A 20979-nucleotide genomic window follows, 5' to 3' on the forward strand; every position below is an offset into this window, starting at 1 on the left:
TTCTTTGTCTATTTGAATATTGTATCTTTGATTAGTTAGTTCTGACTGACATACTCGACAAGTAAATCATAAAGCGAGGGTTTTAATAGCTTTACTTCATTATATTCCGTTAATTTATTCTCTGACAAGTTGATTTATGCTTATTCCAATGAAAATAATGGAAATATGATGATAATGTCTAAGCTTAGTACTACATAGTTTGCCACTCTATCACAGCACCCTTAACTTCAAATGTTTACTTTCTCAGCAAAATATTGGGACTGCGTCAAGTCTGCTAGTACAAGTTTTGCACCGGTAGACAGATGTTAATGACATGAATTGAGTTTAATGAATGTACTTTGAACACAGAATAACCTAGTAATTTGCCTGATTTAACCCCGATTGAAAACGTCTAGTTCTAAAGTTTACTTAAAACGTCTAGTCTGCCAAAGATTCGTTCCTATTAAAGTGTGAAGTATCGAAAAAGCACACTTTATAAAATTCAGAAATATATTCATAGAACTCCGGAAATAAAGTAAATACTTTGGGAATTTATATCACTATTTGAAACCACAGCGATTACATAAAATATTAAAAGTTGCTAGATTGGTTTAATAAAATTTGGAAATTAGAAAATACCGTAATTTAGATATTTTAAAATCGCGAAATTCACCGATATCAAATATTTCACTACGAAAAGCTACTTTGATAATTTCTAAAATTCTTAAACGTTTAGAAATGTAGAAGATTGAAATTTTCAACTTCTCTGCTATAAAATACAATAATCTTATCGTTACGTAATTTTTAGACTTGAAAATATTCTAATCGTGATATTAGCTAGCCATCAGTGCCCGGGAGAGCACACTACTTGCACGTTCAAGTACCATGCCCTCAAGGGACAGCTGCCTGTCACCAGTCTGTAACGCTGTCGTCTCTGACCTCGTGGTTTGAATTGCAAATATTTTCTACCCGACATGAAAGCATATAGGCTCATATCTCTAAATTTAAGGTTCCATTCACAAAATATTTAGAGTGATAAGTAATATCTGTGCTGCACATCCTGTAAATCTGATCTGAAAACTCATCTTGTGTCCTCTCCTTATAACCCTTTTTTTATTTACTTTGAATAAACAATAGAAACAGTGTAGATATTCAACTTCAACACAATATTCTGTATGTATATTTTCCAATTCGTATATTTCATATTAACATGTTTGTATCATTCACCTGCTTAAAGAGAATGAGACTGTCAGAAATTAGCATGAACAACTTATGTAACGTTTAAATAAAATTTTCTACAGTAAGATTTTTCATACATACTATTATGAATTTTAATTACTATGATATTTATTACTGTTAATTTCGGTATAATTAAAAATGTTAGTTGGCATGAAAAAGGTACTTACAGGTAGTCCCGAGTCCCCTCTTTCTCCCTTCGTGCCTGGTTCTCCTTGCGCACCCTGTAAGTATGAAGAGACTTAACGAACACTATGCTCTATACCGCCCGCAATAAAACAATACCGTAAACATTGCAACCAGCTTAATCTACGCCAGAATGACGAAATCGTAGCGTGGAGCGTAGAAATTGAGGATCCGAAAATCATAAATATAATGTATGATTAAACGGGTCACCCCGAGGATTGCTCACCTTCATGCCGTCTAATCCTGGTGGCCCCTGAAAGGCAGAGGAAACCTTGTCAGATTCATTGAAGTCACCTGGTGATTAATTGATATCTAGTATGTCGATTTAGGTGTAATTTATTACATAGGAATTATGTAAGACGCCCTTTGCGTCGTTGTTTTCCATCGCTGTATTTTGCCAAGCTCATTTAAGCTTCTTTTACCACTAATTAAAAATACTTTGTATAAAGCAAAAATACTATTTTATATAAAAATAAACTTTTAAGCTTAATTTTTAATTTTTTCAAACGTTTTAAGTATAACCTCAATACAAGTAATTTAGATGTATTTAATTGTGCCCATTTTGATCGGCCAATAAAATTTGAGAGTATGACACGGTATATAAAATTTCAATAAACGTGTGTTTAAAATAATTCTAAATAATTGATTTTACCATGAGTTTGCATTTTAATTGATCATTGTGTAGCTTGTTCGAGGGCGAGGCAAGAGTACAGACGACGGTCGTTAGGCAAAGGAGAAGGCAAAGAAGGAGCTTAATCCAATATAAGAAAGAAAAGAAAGAAAACCCGCGAGGCTCGTATTGTTTTGCGAATCACTTAAACGATGTCACATAACGTGTGGCGTAACGATCCAACAATAACCGTCGTGGTTGCAGCAAATTAACACGTGTTAATTTTTGTTTCTCTCACGATCGTGTCACGATCGATCTTTATTGCGAACAGAAGTGAAGAGAAAAAAGTGTTTAAAAAAACAGAAACAGAAAAGAATAAGTGAAGAAGTGGTGGTGATAGTGGTTAAGGTTAAGAATGATGGTCGGATCGCAGCCGGAACAAAATGCAAAGCGGTAATTTCACTACGAGGTGTGAGAGAAGCGTTAATAAAATTTCGAAAGGGCATCGTATAGAAGCAAAGGACACAGGCACATGCACATTCTGTTTATTAATTGGGACAATGTAAAACAAAATTGTTAGAGTCAAGTATTCATATACGCAAAAACACGTCGTCGTATTCTTCTCTATAATTCTTTTTCTTGTTAATTATACCAAGGCGCGCCGTTTTACAATCAATACACACATACGCACGCACGAAAATGCTTTTCCTCTATGCTCGTTTTTATATCATGCATGTATATATATGTGTACACACACACCCACCCACATATGCATACATATATACATACATACGCGTACAGAAAATTATACACACACGCATACAATGTCCTCGATCGGTTACTTTTCTCCCCTACCCGTGTTCATTTACGTACGGTGCACGAATTGCCGTCCATGATAAACGCATAATCACACGTATGTATACCGTATGTCGCTCGTATCGCTGTCGTTTAAGATTCAAAGATACGAGTTTTACACGCTTTTACTCATCCCGTTACTCGATTAAAAACTACTCGCACTCGTCTATATTTTTAGGATCGGGTACACAGGATAATTTAGGGGTGCTATCGCGATTTCTGCCCGAGACAGACCAAATATATTGTTAACACCATTTTGTCAGGGCATCGTTATTATTCTACACTGTACAGCTTCGTGATATTCCTTCTCATACGATCTCGTACGAAAGTGAACACCTTGCGTTGCGGAGTGACTAGGCTCGCAAATAAGGATATTCTTAATGTGTTTGTAAGTACATGGATCATTAAACGTATTCGTCGCTATGCAGTATCGCAGTTTAGGCCTCGATTTTTTGTACCTAGTAATCTATTTCTCTCTCTTACCTAAATTTCAATTTTTTCAAGTACCGCAAACTATTTATGAATTCGACAAACCTCAGCTTTTTAAAGTCTCGATTAATCAAATCTTCTAAGTAAACGGGTGTAAATTCTTACAAAATATAAATGACAAAAATCGCTAATAAGACAGACGTTGATATCTTCATTTCATTTCCTTTCTTTCTTGAAAGCTGATTACTAAAGAATTTGTTTATCCAAACAGTAGGAAGGATTTTTTAATCTCCAGACTTAAAAGTTGCAATTATAATTGGATTGAAAAATATTCACTGAAAATATTTTTTACAAATATTGTTCTTATAAGCTTTGTTCTTATAAATGAAAAGTTGCGATCTTTAATATTACTGCAGAATCACTTCTACTTGTAGTTTTTTAAATCGTTCTTTATGTACTTAAATGCTTATTTATAAAATTTCATAATACGACTTATTAAAATTTAACACAAAATTATACGTATTTAATGATTGTATGAAATAGAAAATTTTGTTCGTGCTTTATTAAAATTATTTACTTTCAAATATTATTAAATAAACGGAGTGATATTTCAAACAAAAAGTTAACAGTATAAGCTTTATAAATATGCGTAACATTACAGAACGTTATTAAATATGTAATGGTATAAAACACTATAAATATATGTAAATTATAAATAACTATAATTTATGAATAAAGAATAAGATGTTATGAAATGAATTTTACTGATTTCTTGTAATTTATATAATTAAAAAAATTTAATAAATTCAGCTTTTAAATGCATACAATGCAGTTGGAACAAACACTGCAGCGAGATTTGAACTCGTCACTCATTTTATAACAGCAGGGAATTTTTTGTAATATAAAAAGTATCAGTCTATTTATTCAAATTTTGCAGAAATTATTTTTCTGGCTGAAAAGTGTTTGGACAAACAAATCATTTATTAGAAATACGAATATCAACATCTGGTCCCCTGAGTAAAGAAAACTATCATAAATAAGTATCAACTGTGCGACAAGTGTAACAAACATAAGATTTCGACGTAATTATTTATCGTACACCAAATATAAAAGTTGAGGTGTTTTGTCATCTTTTTCGAGCTACCAACACGTTGTCAATTGCAATGCAATTATAGAGTTATGCGAGCTTTGTTACTATAAATAATGCTTGTTACAGCAATCAGTAAAGCGTAATAACGAATATGAAGCAGGGAGCGTACACAAATAAGTTCGCATAGTCGATCTCTCGGGTATCTATTGCTTTGCATTTTCACCAGGTACGAAAATTTTCCAATTTCTATTTTTTTTAACGGATGTTAAGTGTTCACGTATATCACAAAAGCATCTGATTTGTCCTTTCACTTCGTATACATTTCATTTTGTTAATTGAAATACACTGCATCGAACAGTATCATAATTTCCTCCAACGCGTCTGACAATTCCACAAACATGTTACGGTCAATTGCCTTTAACTTTGTCGGTACATACCCTTTGCCGTCACTTTTATACGTCTTGTTTCACAGAGAACCTTTTGATCTGCCTATGTTGAACATTATACGGAAATACACGTGGGAGTGGAATGGAAGAGAGAGGAATTATGATAAATGCTTCGATTATATTAGCTACGTGCAACGAATGCTGCGAGCGAGCTCCCGCTTAAGTACGAAGCAGCCGGTAACTGAGACAGAGAATAATTCAAAGGAATAAAAGATATATGAAGTGAATTAATTAAACGGCGAGTAGATAGAAACACGACAAGGAACGTAAAGAAGCCATCTTATAAAACCTACGATAAAGTAAAAAATAAAATTGGTATAACCTATACATATTCATAAGCGTCAGGCGTTCATATTTTTTTTCCGATCTTTACTTTTCCTAATTAAAGAGCAATGGCAGATTTGTTTGCCTAAACAGTAAGATGCTTTCAGCCAATTTCGAGAAAGACAGTTTTTAAAAACATCGAGTGAAATAAGTAGATTTTTATAAAAATGTTTGTTGTACTATTATACTTCAGCGCTAAATGTTTTTTCAATGTCGTGGGTTCAACTCTCGTATATTGTTAAATTTCATTTTATTAAAATTATTCCAATTATTATTTCATGACTGAGACATTTCATAATTATTCTCTAAAATAATGTAATTCCACATAATGTTTGAACGTTTCATAAAACTATACAAGCCAGCAAATTACATTTTGTTAAAATTATTTTATTTTAATTATGAACGGTTTAATTATTTATAACAAGAACTATTTGTTTGCTGTTTATACATTTTCTTCCGTGTACATTATACACCACTTTGACTAAAACATATTAAATAATATTTCAAAGTAATTTTGATAAAAAATATGATTGCGCAAGGAATAATAAAAACGAAATAGTTTTTCCCAGCAAATATTTTTCAATCGTTCATAATTTTAATGAATAGCAAACTAAAGTTTAATGAATTGATATTTGAATGGACAAAACCAATAAAAAAAGAAATTAAAAAAATGTATTATTAACGAGATTTGAACCCGTAACGTTCCCAAGCTGAACTGCAATTTTCAACCGAAATTGTTTTCTACATAATAAAATTATAGTACTCAAAATTTTTAGAAGCTTTTATTGACTAAAAAATGCATCTTATTATTTCGGCAAATAGATCTCCTAATGATTTTTTATTTGGAAAAGCAAGAATCAAAACGAATATGTCTCCTTGAGATAAAATATAATGCTCGAACGAATTGGTTTAATTAATATTTTATCTTTCTAGTATTTAATCTATCAATTCGTAATTTCAGTTAAGAACGTTTTAAGGCAAAATTTGCATAGCTTTTGTACCGCATTATCACGTACATCGCTAAATGTCGTTATTTCAATTAACAGGTTTTTCTTAGTGTATTATAGGTATACGATAGCATAGGTAGACACATAGAGCACGTTAAGAGGACGGATGTTAGTGCGATCATCCGCTAAATGTTACGTTGGATAAATAAATGTACAGCACCGACGTAATGCGTAATCTGCATTAGAATTACGAAAAGAAGCATCGAACGATTTAAACTCGTACACACTGAATATCTATGGAAGACGCTTTGTTTCTTCCGAAACGTCACTCTCGTCACACATCGACATGAAACGAAATCGGAGGATCGTCGTTTTTCTTTTCCTTTTTTTTTTGCTACACTTTCTACTTTTTCCTGCACACAAATGCACCCACTATATAGTACAAACGATCACCTTACTTTCATTACCACCGCACAATTTTAAGACACAATTTTACTTGTTCTCTGTCAGCTTTGCTCGAACGACGATTAATTATGGTTAAATCCGTTTCCTTTAGCGTCCGGTATTAACGGCCGCAATCTTCGTAACGGACGGTCCTTCTGGCCTCTCCCTATCCGTCGTTCATCGTTGAAATATCATTAGTAGCTCCCCGATCGATAGCAACTGATGAAGCTATTAAATCCACGAACTTGATACACGGAGAGCTCGCGGGTACTAACCTCTCGAAAATGACTCGCCAACATTCATTCTTACAATTATGCCTTATCGAATTAAACGCTAACGATATGATCGTACGCTGTCACGCTGAAAACTTCCGGCAACTTGTCAATCCGACAAGAGATCCCCCGAAGGTGTTCGCAATAGCCTACGCGTTGTCTCTCGAGTTGCTTCTTACGAACTTATACACATATGCTAGGTATATGCTGCTCGACGATGATCGAACGACGATCATCTATGTACAGAAAACGACACGGAAGGCAACATTACTCGAGAGGCAAACAAGGATCTCATTGAGGATACGAAGAAGTACGACGTCTTGTCGAATGAGCGACAATCGATTACACTGGTCGTTAGTGAATGGCTATCAATGATTCAGCAGCGAGGCCAAATAACGATGGCGTTAGGAGCGAGAGGTCCGCGTTCTTACCATGGCACCAGGTTTCCCGGCATCCCCGGGTTTTCCGGATTCTCCTCTCAGTCCCATGGGGCCCTGTAAAGAAATATACATTTCGGTTAGTGAATCGATTACTCGCGATGTATGCAATGGACATTGGCGTAACGAGGATCTTTCACTGGGGTAGCCTAGGTCCCATCATTTTAATCATTGTGAGGATGAAATAATAAGTAGTCCAACACAATATATTTTTACAACGTAACACGTATATTAATTATCATTTAATCTTATAACATCTTATAATCTTATAAGCTTATAACATCCAGTCAGACTCGTGACGTTAGAGTTCAGATGTGTTAAATCTATATTTCTATAAATATCGAGTTTTCAAATTGTAGTATGTATAATTGAAGGTCGCTAAATCTAAAAAGTACTTAGTATTCAATATTCTTTATTTATCTTAACACTAAGATAATAATTAGGTAATTGACTGACACAACTGCCAAAACACTTGTAGGATAAGGGGTCAACAAAACGGTATAATTTAGTTAATGATTTAGTTAGCGTGTAGTGTCCGTACAAATTCACGATTGTCTCGAGCGATATCCAAAGTTTTTATGCCTTTTTTCGAAAATGAATAGAAATAGGAAGAGAAAAAAAGAAGTCGAAGGTAAATGTCAATAGAAAGCGTAGATTTGTACAAATCTGGCTGTTAAATTATTGCCCAGACTTACATGAGACTTTTATCGACTTTTTATCAATTAAAAAATTGGAAGTTTATAAATTTAAAAGCTTGTAAGTCCATAAATTGAAAAATTTCGAAATTTCTTAATTTCTAATATAAAATATCCTATTTCCTTATAAAATACTCTATCTCCTTTGCACCACTTAGCGTTTAAACAGAATGTAGGCCTACCAACGTCTTCCTAGTTACGCCAATGTTAATAGACAGAACCGGCGCTAGAGTTTTGCCCGGGGCAAAAGTCGTATACAACAAATTTTACAAATTCACTGTTGAACGATGTGATTAATAAAATCTTATCCAAAACTAACTCATCCATAACTCAAATCCGATTAATACATCCCACTGTTATAATTTTCACCCAATATCCACGTTATAGTGGCGTATTGCATTTATAAATTGAAAACAAAGACTAATACAATTATTTAAATTTTATAAAATGTGAATGCTCTAAGTGTAGAAGTCCCTTTAATGCGGGGCCCAGGGCAAATGCCCTTTTTGCCTCGCGCTAGCGGCGGTACTGACTGGTATGAGTACTGATGAATTTTGATTGATTGTATGAAATTGATTGCTTCTTTTTTTTTTATATTTATGAATCGATGCGTTATATGTATATAATGCACGTATTTTTAACACCTCTTTAATTTCTTTTTTTGTACAGCCTTTTCTTCTTTAAAAATGTGTCGAATTGTTTACTTAGTAATTATTAATTACTAAGTTCAATATATTCTTTCTTTTTTACGTAAATTTATTATTCTATTCTATGTAACATTTGTAAAATTAGCAAATACTAATTATTTGCAGAATTCATAATATACTACAGTGTATTGTGAATCACGAATTAATGTTTAAGAGTTGATGTCACTGAAGAATGAGTGAGTTTCTTAATTTCGATATTTTATTTTTATAATGCAGGTTTGACTGATTTGAACTTTTGATATTTTCTCGCGCTTTATAACCTACCTAACCTATAGACCTAATCTTGAGAGGAAAATACGTACGGGTAGTCCCATTGGACCAGGATCTCCTTTGGCACCCTTCTCTCCCTGCAACGTGAAAGAAGAACGTTTGTGAAAATATAACTGTCAAGCATTGGAACATTCGGTTAAAATTTCGTTAATGATATAAAATTATACGTAGCATTAAACGATGCCTAGAAGGATGTTTTTAAACGTTTCACGCAATTGACGTAATTCACGTATTTTAAATATTTCACGAACAAAAGTAATTAGTAGGGTAAACTACATAATGATTGGCACATTAAGCTAAAAATTATTTAACAAATTTGTATTTTATATTAAAGAAATGTGAAAATCTATTTGTACAGATAATAGAGTAATATAAAACAATTATTTTAAATAAAAATTTTTAATTATGAAGTATACTGAAAAAATATGAAAAATGATAGCAAAAATGGCATATTTGATACAATAATTAGATCTGAGTGTATTAGCTTAATTACTATGCATTAATTTGACAAATACACTATGAAATTTTTAATAAACGTCAAAAGCTTTGAACAATTGAAATGCGAAATATTGCGAACATTTGAATTTATAAAAATGTTATTATGTTTATTAGTGATTATTAATTTTAATATTTATTAATATTAGTGTTTATTACTGTGTTTATAAAAATATAATTTTTGTTAATAGCTACTAAAATTAGATGTCCAGTGCCAAAATTAGTACAGCTTACCCTAATGTCTATGTCATGAAATATGTAATCAATCATAGGAACATGGATTAAATTATAAAAGTGCTATATTATACAGATTTTACACTGCAAATCAATTCTTTTGTAGATCGTATTCGTTTTTTTGCACTTCAAATTAAGCAGGTGTTATCCACATTTTTGTGGATGCACTCTTCTGCAAATTAGACTCACCCTTTCACAGATCAAATTCACTTTTTTCTACTCAAATTCATTAAATTTTCAATCCCTTTTCAACTCAAATTCAGTAAAATTTAAATTCATTAAATTCATCCTTTTCAACTAAAATTTGCTAAAATTGAAATTTATTAAATTTACCCTTTTCAACTCAAATTCAGTAAAATTCAAATTCATTAAATTTACTCTTTTCAACTCAAATTCACTAAATTTCAAATTTATTAAATTCATCTTTTTCAACTGAAATTTACTAAAATCGAAATACATTAAATTCACCATTTTCAACTGAAATTCAGTAAAATTCAATTCTTAAGCTACTTTAACAAAAAAATATCCAGTACAAACTTATTGTTTCTAAAGAAAAATGTTATTACATGTATGTAATAATGTTTATTATTCAATGTTAATTATGTTTAAACAAAAACTAATAAAATATTTACACAGATACACATAAACACATCTATTACTATTCTGCTGTTCATATTATTTTAGCATATGTAAAGATTATAGTAATTTGCAGCAGAAGTTGCAACAGAATGACTTTGATTTATAACAATTTAATCCCTTAAATTCTAGATTTGAATAACAAACTAGATTTAGTCTATATTTGTCTTATAAATCTAAATTTACTCTGTGAAAGAGTAATCTACCCTGTGAAAGGGTAAAATTCGCAAAAATTGATTCAGTATATGAAAAGATAAATTTGATTTGTAAAAATGGATTCAGTGAAACGATAAATTTAATTAGTAAAAATAAATCTGATCAAAAAAAGGTAAATTTGATTTGCAAAAGATTGAAATTGATTTGTGAAAAGGCAAATAAGACCTGCAAAGGGGTTAATTTGAGGAGCAAATTGAATACGATGTACGAAGGGATTAGTTTAGAGTGCAAAGTCTGCAAAATGATATAATAATGCACAATGATTACTGACAGGATCGCCTTTGGCGCCGTCATGTCCTCGGTCGCCTTTAATGCCAGGTGGACCTTGAAGTCCAGGAGTACCAGCTGGACCGGGTGGTCCCGGTGGGCCCATTATCTGTAAACAGTTAATCATATAACGGCGAACAGAGGTAAAAGTTTGTTCAAACGTTGCCACTGCTTTAAGGTGTAAATGGAATCGGAAACTTCGGGTATAATGCTTTTACTCACCACTTCGCCGGCATTCACTTCGAACGTACCGTCTCCCTGCAACGAAACGAGCATTGTAAAGTAAGATATTTCCGTACGATATTCGATCGAACATTCAGGATATCGATGGTATCTGACGGAATGTGGAGGAAATACACGTACCTGTCTTCGCCTGAGTTTTTTGTATTTCTGTCGATGGAAGCCCCGTGTCGCGCCATGAAAAGAAATAGATTTTATCGTCAAATGGTTGAATACATGTCGTTAAAATGGCATGTCCTCGATTTCAAGGCAATTGACGCGGCGAGTACGATGTACTTGTCACGCATTGAAACCGAGGACCCTAAATCACTCGTAGCGAAAATTGATGGATATTCAACAACCCTTACATTCAACGGCACTCTACGCAACGATCGATTATATCTTTCCTTTGTCATTGAATGAGAATAAAAAAAAGGAAGAGATTCGATACGAGAGGGTTCGATATTCCATCTGTTGAACGTAAAGTACAGCCAAGAGATCTACTCACCGATTCGCCCTTTTCTCCTTTTTCACCTTTCAGCCCGGGATATCCCTGACGAGAATACGTGTCATGTTAAACATTCATTGAAAAAATTCGTGTAGTGATTGAACGAATCATATTATTTACATACCGGTGGACCAGGTAAGCCCGGTGGACCCATAAGTCCTGGAGGCCCAATGTCGCCGTTTTCGCCTTTCTCACCTTTAGGTCCAAACGCACCCTGTACACATGTGATATGTTAACTATATTGACTAATTTACATGACAGTATTTTCGTCATCTTAACCCTTTGATTGTAGAGAATTTCTACATGACATAATTAATACGTCATTAGTAATATCATACATATGTGATATTTGTCAGTTGCGTCGAAATGCTATAAAACCGATCACACACTCACGTATGCAAATGTACAGACCAAATCGTATTGGTTATGACTTTTTTAGAGAAACTTTTTTAAAATGGGCTAAAACCATCAGGAAAATTGTCGAAAGTGCTGCAAGGTAGCTAAGGGGAGGTTCGAGGGCGGAAAGCCTTCAGAGAGGTATTTGCGATTCTAAAATATTGAAATACCGATATTCAGCTTTTTGAAATTGTTATGTTGAACTGATAAATTCTATGTTACATCAGTTTGGTAAAATTTAGGAAAAATTTACAGTGTATATAATATGTGAGGGTATTTCGCAATCAAAGGGTTAAATAAAGTGAACGTAATAGTAGGAATGGAATGGAATCACTTTTGGTTTGTAGAATAGTTTTGGAAATTTGGGAACTGAGAATTTTGAAATATTACCAAAATAGAAGTTTGAAATTTGTAGATATTGAGAAATTGGGATACTGATGTAATATTGATAAATTTGCAAGTTAATAATTGGAAAATTGAGAAACTGAAAAATTTGGTTACTGAGAAATTGTGACATTGATTTAAATCATATTTGGTAGATCGAAAGTTCATATAACACGAAAATATGCTGCTCGCGAAAATTTACAGTTTCAAAAATTAATATTCAATGTTTTCTAAATTCACACAAGTACATGTTACAATAAATTTATATTGCACTTAGTTTATATCTTTACTGTCATTAATTTTAGAAATTTGAAATTATATTTAATTGTACTTAAAACATACATTTGAAGAGTAAAAATAAATAAAACTGACTGATAAGAGTTATTGAGTTATCAAATTTGATATTTATAAAAATTATGAATAATAATATTGTCATCCATAGTTCGTGATATATAAATATTCTCTTCACAAATAAACATTAAAAAAATACCTCAATAATAATTAGCAAAATACAAGAATAAAATAGCACCCTTAGTAGCTTATGAGTTACATAAAAAATTATTGTTTTACGTAATAAAAATTCTATTGAATCATAGACACATTTTTCTCTATAAAAAACAATTAAAAAGTACTATCTTATTTATTGTAACAGGATCATTTATGAATGTAAACAAAATTTGAACAAAGTTTGAACCTCCAGCCCCATTATTTCAAGTCATTCCTTTCAAATGATCCACATAGAACCAGTAACTGATCTACAATTATTCTAATTGAATCGATAACCATACTCAATTAATTTTTGAATTTTTTTTCACAAATGGTTCTCCATTTCGTCGAATGGCTTAGCATACTCTCACGTTGTATTAAGCCCTTTCAATCTAGCAAGGATGATCCAAATGTCCCCTCGTTCCCGACCGTTAGTCAAGAAAAACTTGCGTGCATCGTAATAATCAGCTTACTGGCAATCCTGGTGGACCCTGAATACCAGTTTCTCCATCTGTCCCATTGAGTCCAGGTAAGCCAGGTGATCCTTGATCTCCCTTCGGTCCTGAAAATAGGAATTCTTAGTAAACAGGAATAAACAGCGTATTTCTGTTTACTACGGCCTTTGTCCGTACGATTAACACATTTTGTTGTTACAAACAGACGATTTCATCATTGAAATATATCCCGGTCTTTCGTTCTCCCGAACACTCGTTAATCCATGCATTCTTGCTCGTTCACTCGAAAACGTTTCTCGCAGTTAAATGGAGACACTAATTTCTCGATTTGCGATATCTTTCGAGACAAGGTAAAGAGCCTAGATAGAAACGTTCATTCGTCCTCGATCGTATTGGGAAGCTAGATTGCTGAAATTAGAAGGAAATTGAAACAGTATCTAAAAGCTTTAGGACAGAATGCCTTCAACCAGATATAAATGGACTACGTATGCGAGCAGAAGATCTGTCAGATGAAGAGTGGTGCCAAAGAAAAGCGAACTGTTGCCGATGACAGTGGAGGGTAAAAAAAAGAGATCGTCATCCATCTTTCTCCTGAATCTCGCAGAAGAATGGCTCTTGAAAATCTACCTGATGAGCCCGTGTCTCCCTTGGCGCCTTTTTCGCCCCGGTAACCCCGTTCACCGGGTTCACCCTTTAGACCCGGTAGCCCGGGTGGGCCTCTCATCAATGCCATACCGCTCTCACCCTTGAAACCCTATAATGTAACACTGTAAGGTCAGGTCCAACCAGGTCCTCCATCTTTATTTAATCTTGTTTTGAAAATTCGTTTCGTTTACGCGAAGCGTTAATCGGGTTTTATTCTTTGGAAGGAGGGTTTACCGGGAAGGGATCGGTTTTATCGGACATTGTATTACGTTTCTGATCAATCTTGGCACATACACGTGTTATCGCGACAATTGCTTATTCACCGTGTACCAAGTATACAAAGTGACTGCTCGGATTACGATGTGCCAACATCGCTCGAGTCCACTACGTTACACGATCAACACACGAAATCTAGACACAAATTGTTAACGTTTATTCGAAAACACAAAAAACTACGGGTATCACATGCAACTGACAACAACGGGATTTGTTTATTAGTGGGATCAAGTTTAGTAGAAACTGGAAGCTGAATTTTCCTTTCTTCTTTTCTCTCGACGTGTATTTTTGACGGGTGTTTTCAATTTACGATGTTTTAACAAAAGTGATTGTCTTTTCGTTCAGTTTACAGAAATGCATAAATATGCATTCGTTCGCTTTTGTCAAAACTGAATATTCTATTCTGTTGAAATGCTAATCCTTGGAGTACTGAGCGACAACTGATTATTTCACCTGGCCAATTTTTTATTTTTATACAATATAAAAGCAGTTTATGTAAAATAACTTTCTTTAGGTTTGATCAAAATCACTTCGGTTTGCTAATAAAAGGAACACTTGTATATATTAGTATATTGAAACGACTGTTATTGAATTTATATAAAGTGTTTCAGATTTGGTGGTATAATTAAAAACACTTTATTCAGTATATTCATTATATTCACCATATTCAGTATATTCAGTATGTTCATTATACTCATTGAAAATATGTCACTTCATATTTTTAACTTTTTTATAAGGCATAAGCAAATATACATATAGTTACAGTCTTTCTATCACTATGGCATTTTGCTGATACACACACAGTACTCTAAGGATAAAATTTTACTAATAAACATACGACGTATTCCATTAATTTTACAATTTGTGAACTTTCCTTGTAGCGGTCGAAAGAAAGGAAATAAAGAAACGACCGAATTAAAAGGAGGATCAAAACATTGTCGATAATCAGTGGTACTCGTGAATTAGCTGCGTATGGATACAATGTAGTACAAAGACAAATCAATAGTAAAAGCTACATAGTTTTTGAGGGGCTTGTTGATACTTACGCGACAATCGCAGGCTTGCATCGATCACCGGTCGATAAAGTTGCGAGAGCCTCAAAGCCGGAGGTAGTAGTATTAGTTATTAGTGATTTGAACCGACACACAGGGAAGAAGTAGTGTGGTGTTACTTGCTACATTAAACACAAATTAGTTACACAAGCTACGTACACTACGCCAAAGACTACTGACTAAGATAAGCAATCAGTTTCTTTCTCCCATTCTCTCTCACAAACATGTATATACACCCACGCTATCTCTCTCTCACTTTCTCTTTATTTTCCTTCGTCCCTTTTACCAAACACTCGCTGTGATTAGGATCTCGCAAATGTTATTTGGACACGAACATTGTTAGCTGAATTAAACTGACGTTGTAACATAGAAACTGTGAGTACAGGCATCATACTGGACGTTGCAAACTATGCAAGGATCCTTCGAGGATCCTTCAGGACTCGTTCGAGGAAATTCGGACGAACGCGTCCAGAGGAGCCCGTGTTCAAATTTATTTACAGCACGAAGTACGCGGCGGCTTGATCGTCGGTTACGAACGGTCATTTAATTAACCTTCAACTACCGAGCTGCCGTTTATCAAGATTTAATACTATTGTAATCGCACGATTATTTCAAACGTTTCCAACGTACCAATATTTTATTTTGTTCATAAAGGAATTAAATGAATGTAAATAAAAATGAGAACAACGTGTGACTACGCCTCGGTGTTTGAAGGTTAACGATCTAAAATGGTGGACAAGACCGTTCGAGACGACGAGCTCGTTTTTACCGACACTGCTTCCGTTTGCAAATGATTTCCCTCGAGAACCGATCGATCTCTCGGGGATAAGTCTGCGAGAATACTTACGGTTACACCTTAAAATAGAAATAAGTTAAACAGCGATGAGTCGGACAACTTTTAAGCCGTGGGTTACAGATTTTTTAGTACGCAGATGTGTAATTTGGCCGCATCCACCAGAAGAGACCTAGCTTTTTACCTCTTCTGCGAGGAACACCCTTCTTAATAACCGCGTGTCTCTTCTGCGACATATTTGTAGCGCCTCTACAAGTAACGTACAAGTATAATATACAACACCGAGCAAACTTTCGAGTATATCGCTTCGCGTACGTGTTATTTGCTGCCACCAACGTTTTTCTTTTTATTACTCAAAATATCGTTTATTTCATTACGGTTATATGTGCAGTCAGCCTCGACGATTTTACGACTTTTGGAAAATGTTCTTTTCGTTAGAGCAAATTATTTCTTTCGAAGTATACTGATTTACCGTGCAAATCAGTACTACTCTACTATGTAAATATTACGTGTAAATCGGTATTACATATTTACTGTGTAAATCAATATTACATGTAAATCTATATTACATATTTACTATGTAAATCTATATTTACTGTATAAATCAGAATTATATATTTACCGTGTAAATCAGTATTAGTACTCTACCGTGCAAATCAGTATTAGTATGCTACTGAAACTAAGGTTTAGTTTTCTATTCCATAATAAATTGCAATATGTCCCCTTTTGATATATGATAGAATGATTTGGTTTTATTTAATTATGGGTGGTCTTGTATGTTTTATGGGGAAACAAGTTGGTAATGAATTCGTGAAACGATTAAGAATGTTACAATTTTACACCCCTGCAGCATGTTTATCTTTGACACGAGAACATTCTCCATCCATCATCGTCGCGGTGACGAATGCAATATAACGGCTACTTGTTTTAGTACACTAAGTGAAAAGAGACAGGTGATCCTATTGTATCATATGAGTGACATGCAAGCATGCGTGCGTGATAAGATCGTGCAAGTGCTTCCCGTGATTTTCATGCAGGTGTTTTTAAAGCGTGAATAATTATGTGTTTTGAACTTAAACTTTGGTGATCAAGGAAATTTCTGGTTAAAAGGATTTTCCTATAAAAATATAAGATAAAACTTTTTGGATATGTCAGCAATTCATTTATTTTTTTGTGATAAAAACAAATGCTTCAGAGAAATATTTAATTTTAAAAGAAATGTGAGTATATTTTATAGTGAGTTTTATTTTATACACAGGTATAATTTTATTTTTTTTTTTATTGATTCTGTGATGGATGGTTTTAAAAAGAGTATCATGATATATGTATAGTCGGAGATCGTTGAACGGGTTTGTTGTCTACAATTTGAGTTTCTTAGAAATATTTGATCATCTTAGAAAAGATTGATTGTGCTGCTAAAATACAGTTATGGGATAATTAATCGTCCGAGAAACTTACGGGCATTGATAGGCTTGTATGCGGCGATTAGGTGTGGGATATTCTTGGAGATTTATAGCTTTCAAATTTTGTAATTTAAAAATTTATTTATGAAATTTTTTAATTTAATGGAGATATTAAATTTTCAAATACATAGCTTTGTAAATTTATGAAGTTGGCAATTTCGAGATTTGGGGAACTGGAAATTTAGAAATTTAAACTTGTAGAATTTTTAAATATTTAAGTATTCAAATTCAAAGATTCTTAAAATTTTATATTTACAAATTAATTCCTAAATCTCTAAAATTCTAAATTTCTAAATTTCCAAATTATTAAATCATTCAATTTTCAAATGTGCTAAACTTTCAAATGTCTAAATTTTTTAATTTTCAAATTTCCAAATTTCTGAACCTTAAATCTAAATTTCAAAATTTTAGATTTTTGATTTTCCAAATTGTCAAACTTTCAGTATTTCACCTTTTTAAATGTCAAAATTTTCGGAAGCTCAAACATTTAAATGACCAAATTTCAGACTTTCTGAACTTCGAAATTTTCGAATTTTCAAATTTCCAAAATTTCAAATTTCTGAATTTAGAAATTCTTAAGTTGCCAAATTGTCATATATCCAAATACCCAAATACTCTAACTCCTATATCACTTATTTCCAAGTCATCAAACCCCCAAATTTTCTCAACGTTAAAAATCTCCAAATCGACATATTACTAAAGTCTAAAAATTTCAAATTTCAAAAATTTTAATCTTCTACACAGCAAAATTTCTATATTATCAAACTACGAAAAATTTCCAAATTTTCAAATGTTCAAATTTACAACTTTATTGAGTAAGAAATTTGAAAATCCAAAAATTTATTAATTTCGAAACACAGAAGATAAGAATATCTTAAAAAGATATAAAAAATAAATCCATAAATAATATTCACACGCCTTATTTGATCAGAATTAAAAATACAGAAGCGTCAAATCGTTTAACTATCCAAATTCTTTATCATAATTTTGATAGAACTATTAAATTAATTATTAACACCAAATTGACAATAATCTATTTCTATGAAGCATTTTGATATATCGTTAAAAATGGTTGAATTATTTACACAGTTCTCTTGAATGTTTCACTCTGTTTAACACATTAAAAAAAAACTAAAATAACACAGGAATAATATATTTTAATAAGATATTATTTATTAGAAAATAATATCGTTTATGTGGACGTACAGGATAACGAAATTCACATAAGAATCTCAGTTTTTAACCATTAAACTTAACCAACATATTCCACACGCAAAAATAAAAGAAAACTGTTATATTAACATGGAACTTTAAAAATTTTATTACAAAGTTATAACAAAAGTACGAAATAACTTCGAACTACTTTTACCACGTACAATTTTCCCAATCTTCTACGTGAAATTTTACTAGGTTCTATAAATAAAAACGATAAAAAGTGTTATATAAATCTAGACTCTTAAAGAGCGTCTTTTATAGAAATAGGCTCTTAGACTCGATAGACTATGAGTAATATACGATATGGAGGATTTGATACTACATACGAATTCTATATTATTTTTAACAACTTTTAATAATACGATCAAGAGCCTATACTATCACTTTCCTTATTTTCATTTACAGAACAAGTTATATAAACCGTTAAACATATTGTATATATTAAAGAAGTCCATTGTCATTTCACAATTTTGCACTTATTGAATAAAGTGATTGAAGGCCTATGATATAACATTCTTCTTCCATTACGTACGGATTATGTTAACAAAATCTGATGAAAAATTAAGATCCCCCATATAGGGTGTCTCACAATTAGTGTAGGTCCCTGAAATGGGGGGTAGCTGATGCAATTCTGAATAAGATTTCCTTTTCAAAAATAGGGTTTGAAGATTCGTTTTTGAATTATTAAGGAAAAACACGGACCAATCAGAGCGCGAGGATTACGCATGCGCAAATGCGAGAGCGACAGCATCGGATAACGCGTAGTAATCCAGCGCGTGGATATTTAACGCGTAGTAATCCAACGCGTAATAACCCATCGTGTGAATATCCAACGCGTAGTAATCTAGCGCGTGGATATTCAACGCGTAGTAATCCAGCGCGTGGATATTCAACGCGTAGTAATCCACCGCGTGGTAACGCAACGCGCGGTAATTCTACGCGTAGGAAAATAACACGTGGTAATCCAACGCGTAACAAAACCAATGCGTAGTAATAAAACGTGTGGTAATCCAATGCATAGTAATCCAACGCATAGTAATCCATCGTGTGAATATCCAACGCGTAGTAATCCAGCGCGTGGATATTCAACGCGTAGTAACCCAACGCGTAGTAACCCAGCGTATGGATATTCAACGCGTAGTAATTCAGCGCGTGGATATTCAGCGCGTACTAATCCACCGCGTAGTCACCCATCGTCTGAACCTCCAACGCGTAGTAATCCAGCGCGTGGATATTCAACGCGTAGTTATCCAACGCGTAATAACCCAGTGCGTGGATATCCAACGCGTAGTAATTCAGCGCGTGAATATCCAACGCGTAGTAATCCAGCGCGTGGATATTCAACGCGTAGTAACTCAGCGCGTGGATATCCAACGCGTAGTAATTCAGCGCGTGGATATTCAACGCGTAGTAATCCATCGCGTACTAATACAACGCGCGGTAATTCCACGCGTAGGAATCTAATACGTAGTAATCTAACGCGTAGCAAAACCAACGCGTAGTAATCCAACGCGTAATAATTCAGCGCGTGGTAACCTAACGCGTAGCAATCACATGCATGGGCAATCCTCGCGCTCTGATTAGTCCGTGTGTTTGCTTAATGATTCAAAAACGAATCTTCAAACCCTATTTTTGTAAAGGGAAATCTTATTCAGAATCGCGTCAGATACCCCTCATTTCCGGGACCTACGCTAATTGTGAGACACCCTGTATAACATCCGAGGAAGTGAAGAAAACTGTAGGATGAGTGAAGGTGAAGCTCGAAGTGCTATAGCGATCAGCGTATTGTTCAAGCAGCTAACATTAAACGTTCAAGCGGAATGGCATGCACCTTTTTGTCCGAAAAAGCCGTAATACGCTTTTCATCGTGCACTGCATGTCGCCGAGGAATTTCAATACAAAAAGATTGTTCGGGGGAGGTTTCTTGAACACGGATCGAGGGGTGGATGGGAAAGTGGACGTTAGAGGGATAGTTTCCTTTTGCAGGGCTTCCGAGGAAAGTTGCTTGAATTTTAGGGTAATTGTCAGGATGGAATATGGTTGTTCGGTCGATTTGGTCGGTGGTCGTTCGCCGGAGGACCTCGCTGAAGCTTACCCTCTTCCCTTGCTTTCCCCGGGCACCCTTCTCTCCCGTCAGACCGGGTGGTCCCGTCAGACCCAGCTCCCCCTTCTCGCCCTTGGGCCCTGTGTGCGTGTATATCACGTGCATAAAATAAAACATGACATTCGTTTGTTCACACACACACTCCCGTTCTTGCATATCTTTTTCAGTTGCGGACGAAAGATAGTTTAATACGTTTATCGCCGTGGAC

The 20979-nt window shown here is 33.9% G+C and overlaps 1 protein-coding gene across 22 annotated transcripts in view; it reads right to left on the minus strand.

Moving 5' to 3' along the window:
* LOC100878549 (uncharacterized) overlaps positions 1-20979 on the minus strand; it is a 362753-nt gene that overhangs the window by 12661 nt on the left and 329113 nt on the right. For 18 of the 22 annotated variants that reach the window (XM_076539120.1, XM_076539115.1, XM_076539117.1 and 15 more), the window contains 12 exons: positions 20763-20851; positions 13851-13977; positions 13242-13330; positions 11627-11716; positions 11503-11547; positions 11139-11165; positions 10998-11033; positions 10780-10884; positions 8960-9004; positions 7250-7312; positions 1628-1654; positions 1386-1439 (listed from right to left, as the gene is read on the minus strand). In XM_076539120.1, coding sequence (XP_076395235.1) covers positions 1386-1439; positions 1628-1654; positions 7250-7312; positions 8960-9004; positions 10780-10884; positions 10998-11033; positions 11139-11165; positions 11503-11547; positions 11627-11716; positions 13242-13330; positions 13851-13977; positions 20763-20851 — 797 coding nt within the window. Of the gene's footprint in view, positions 1-1385; positions 1440-1627; positions 1696-2540; positions 7313-8921; positions 9005-10779; positions 10885-10997; positions 11034-11138; positions 11166-11502; positions 11548-11626; positions 11717-13241; positions 13331-13850; positions 13978-20762; positions 20852-20979 lie in introns of those variants that run through there. The other 4 variants (XM_076539132.1, XM_076539129.1, XM_076539131.1 and 1 more) reach the window with 4 other exon arrangements.

The sequence above is a fragment of the Megachile rotundata genome, chromosome 13 (genome assembly GCF_050947335.1).
Source record: "Megachile rotundata isolate GNS110a chromosome 13, iyMegRotu1, whole genome shotgun sequence".
NCBI lineage: Eukaryota > Metazoa > Arthropoda > Insecta > Hymenoptera > Megachilidae > Megachile > Megachile rotundata.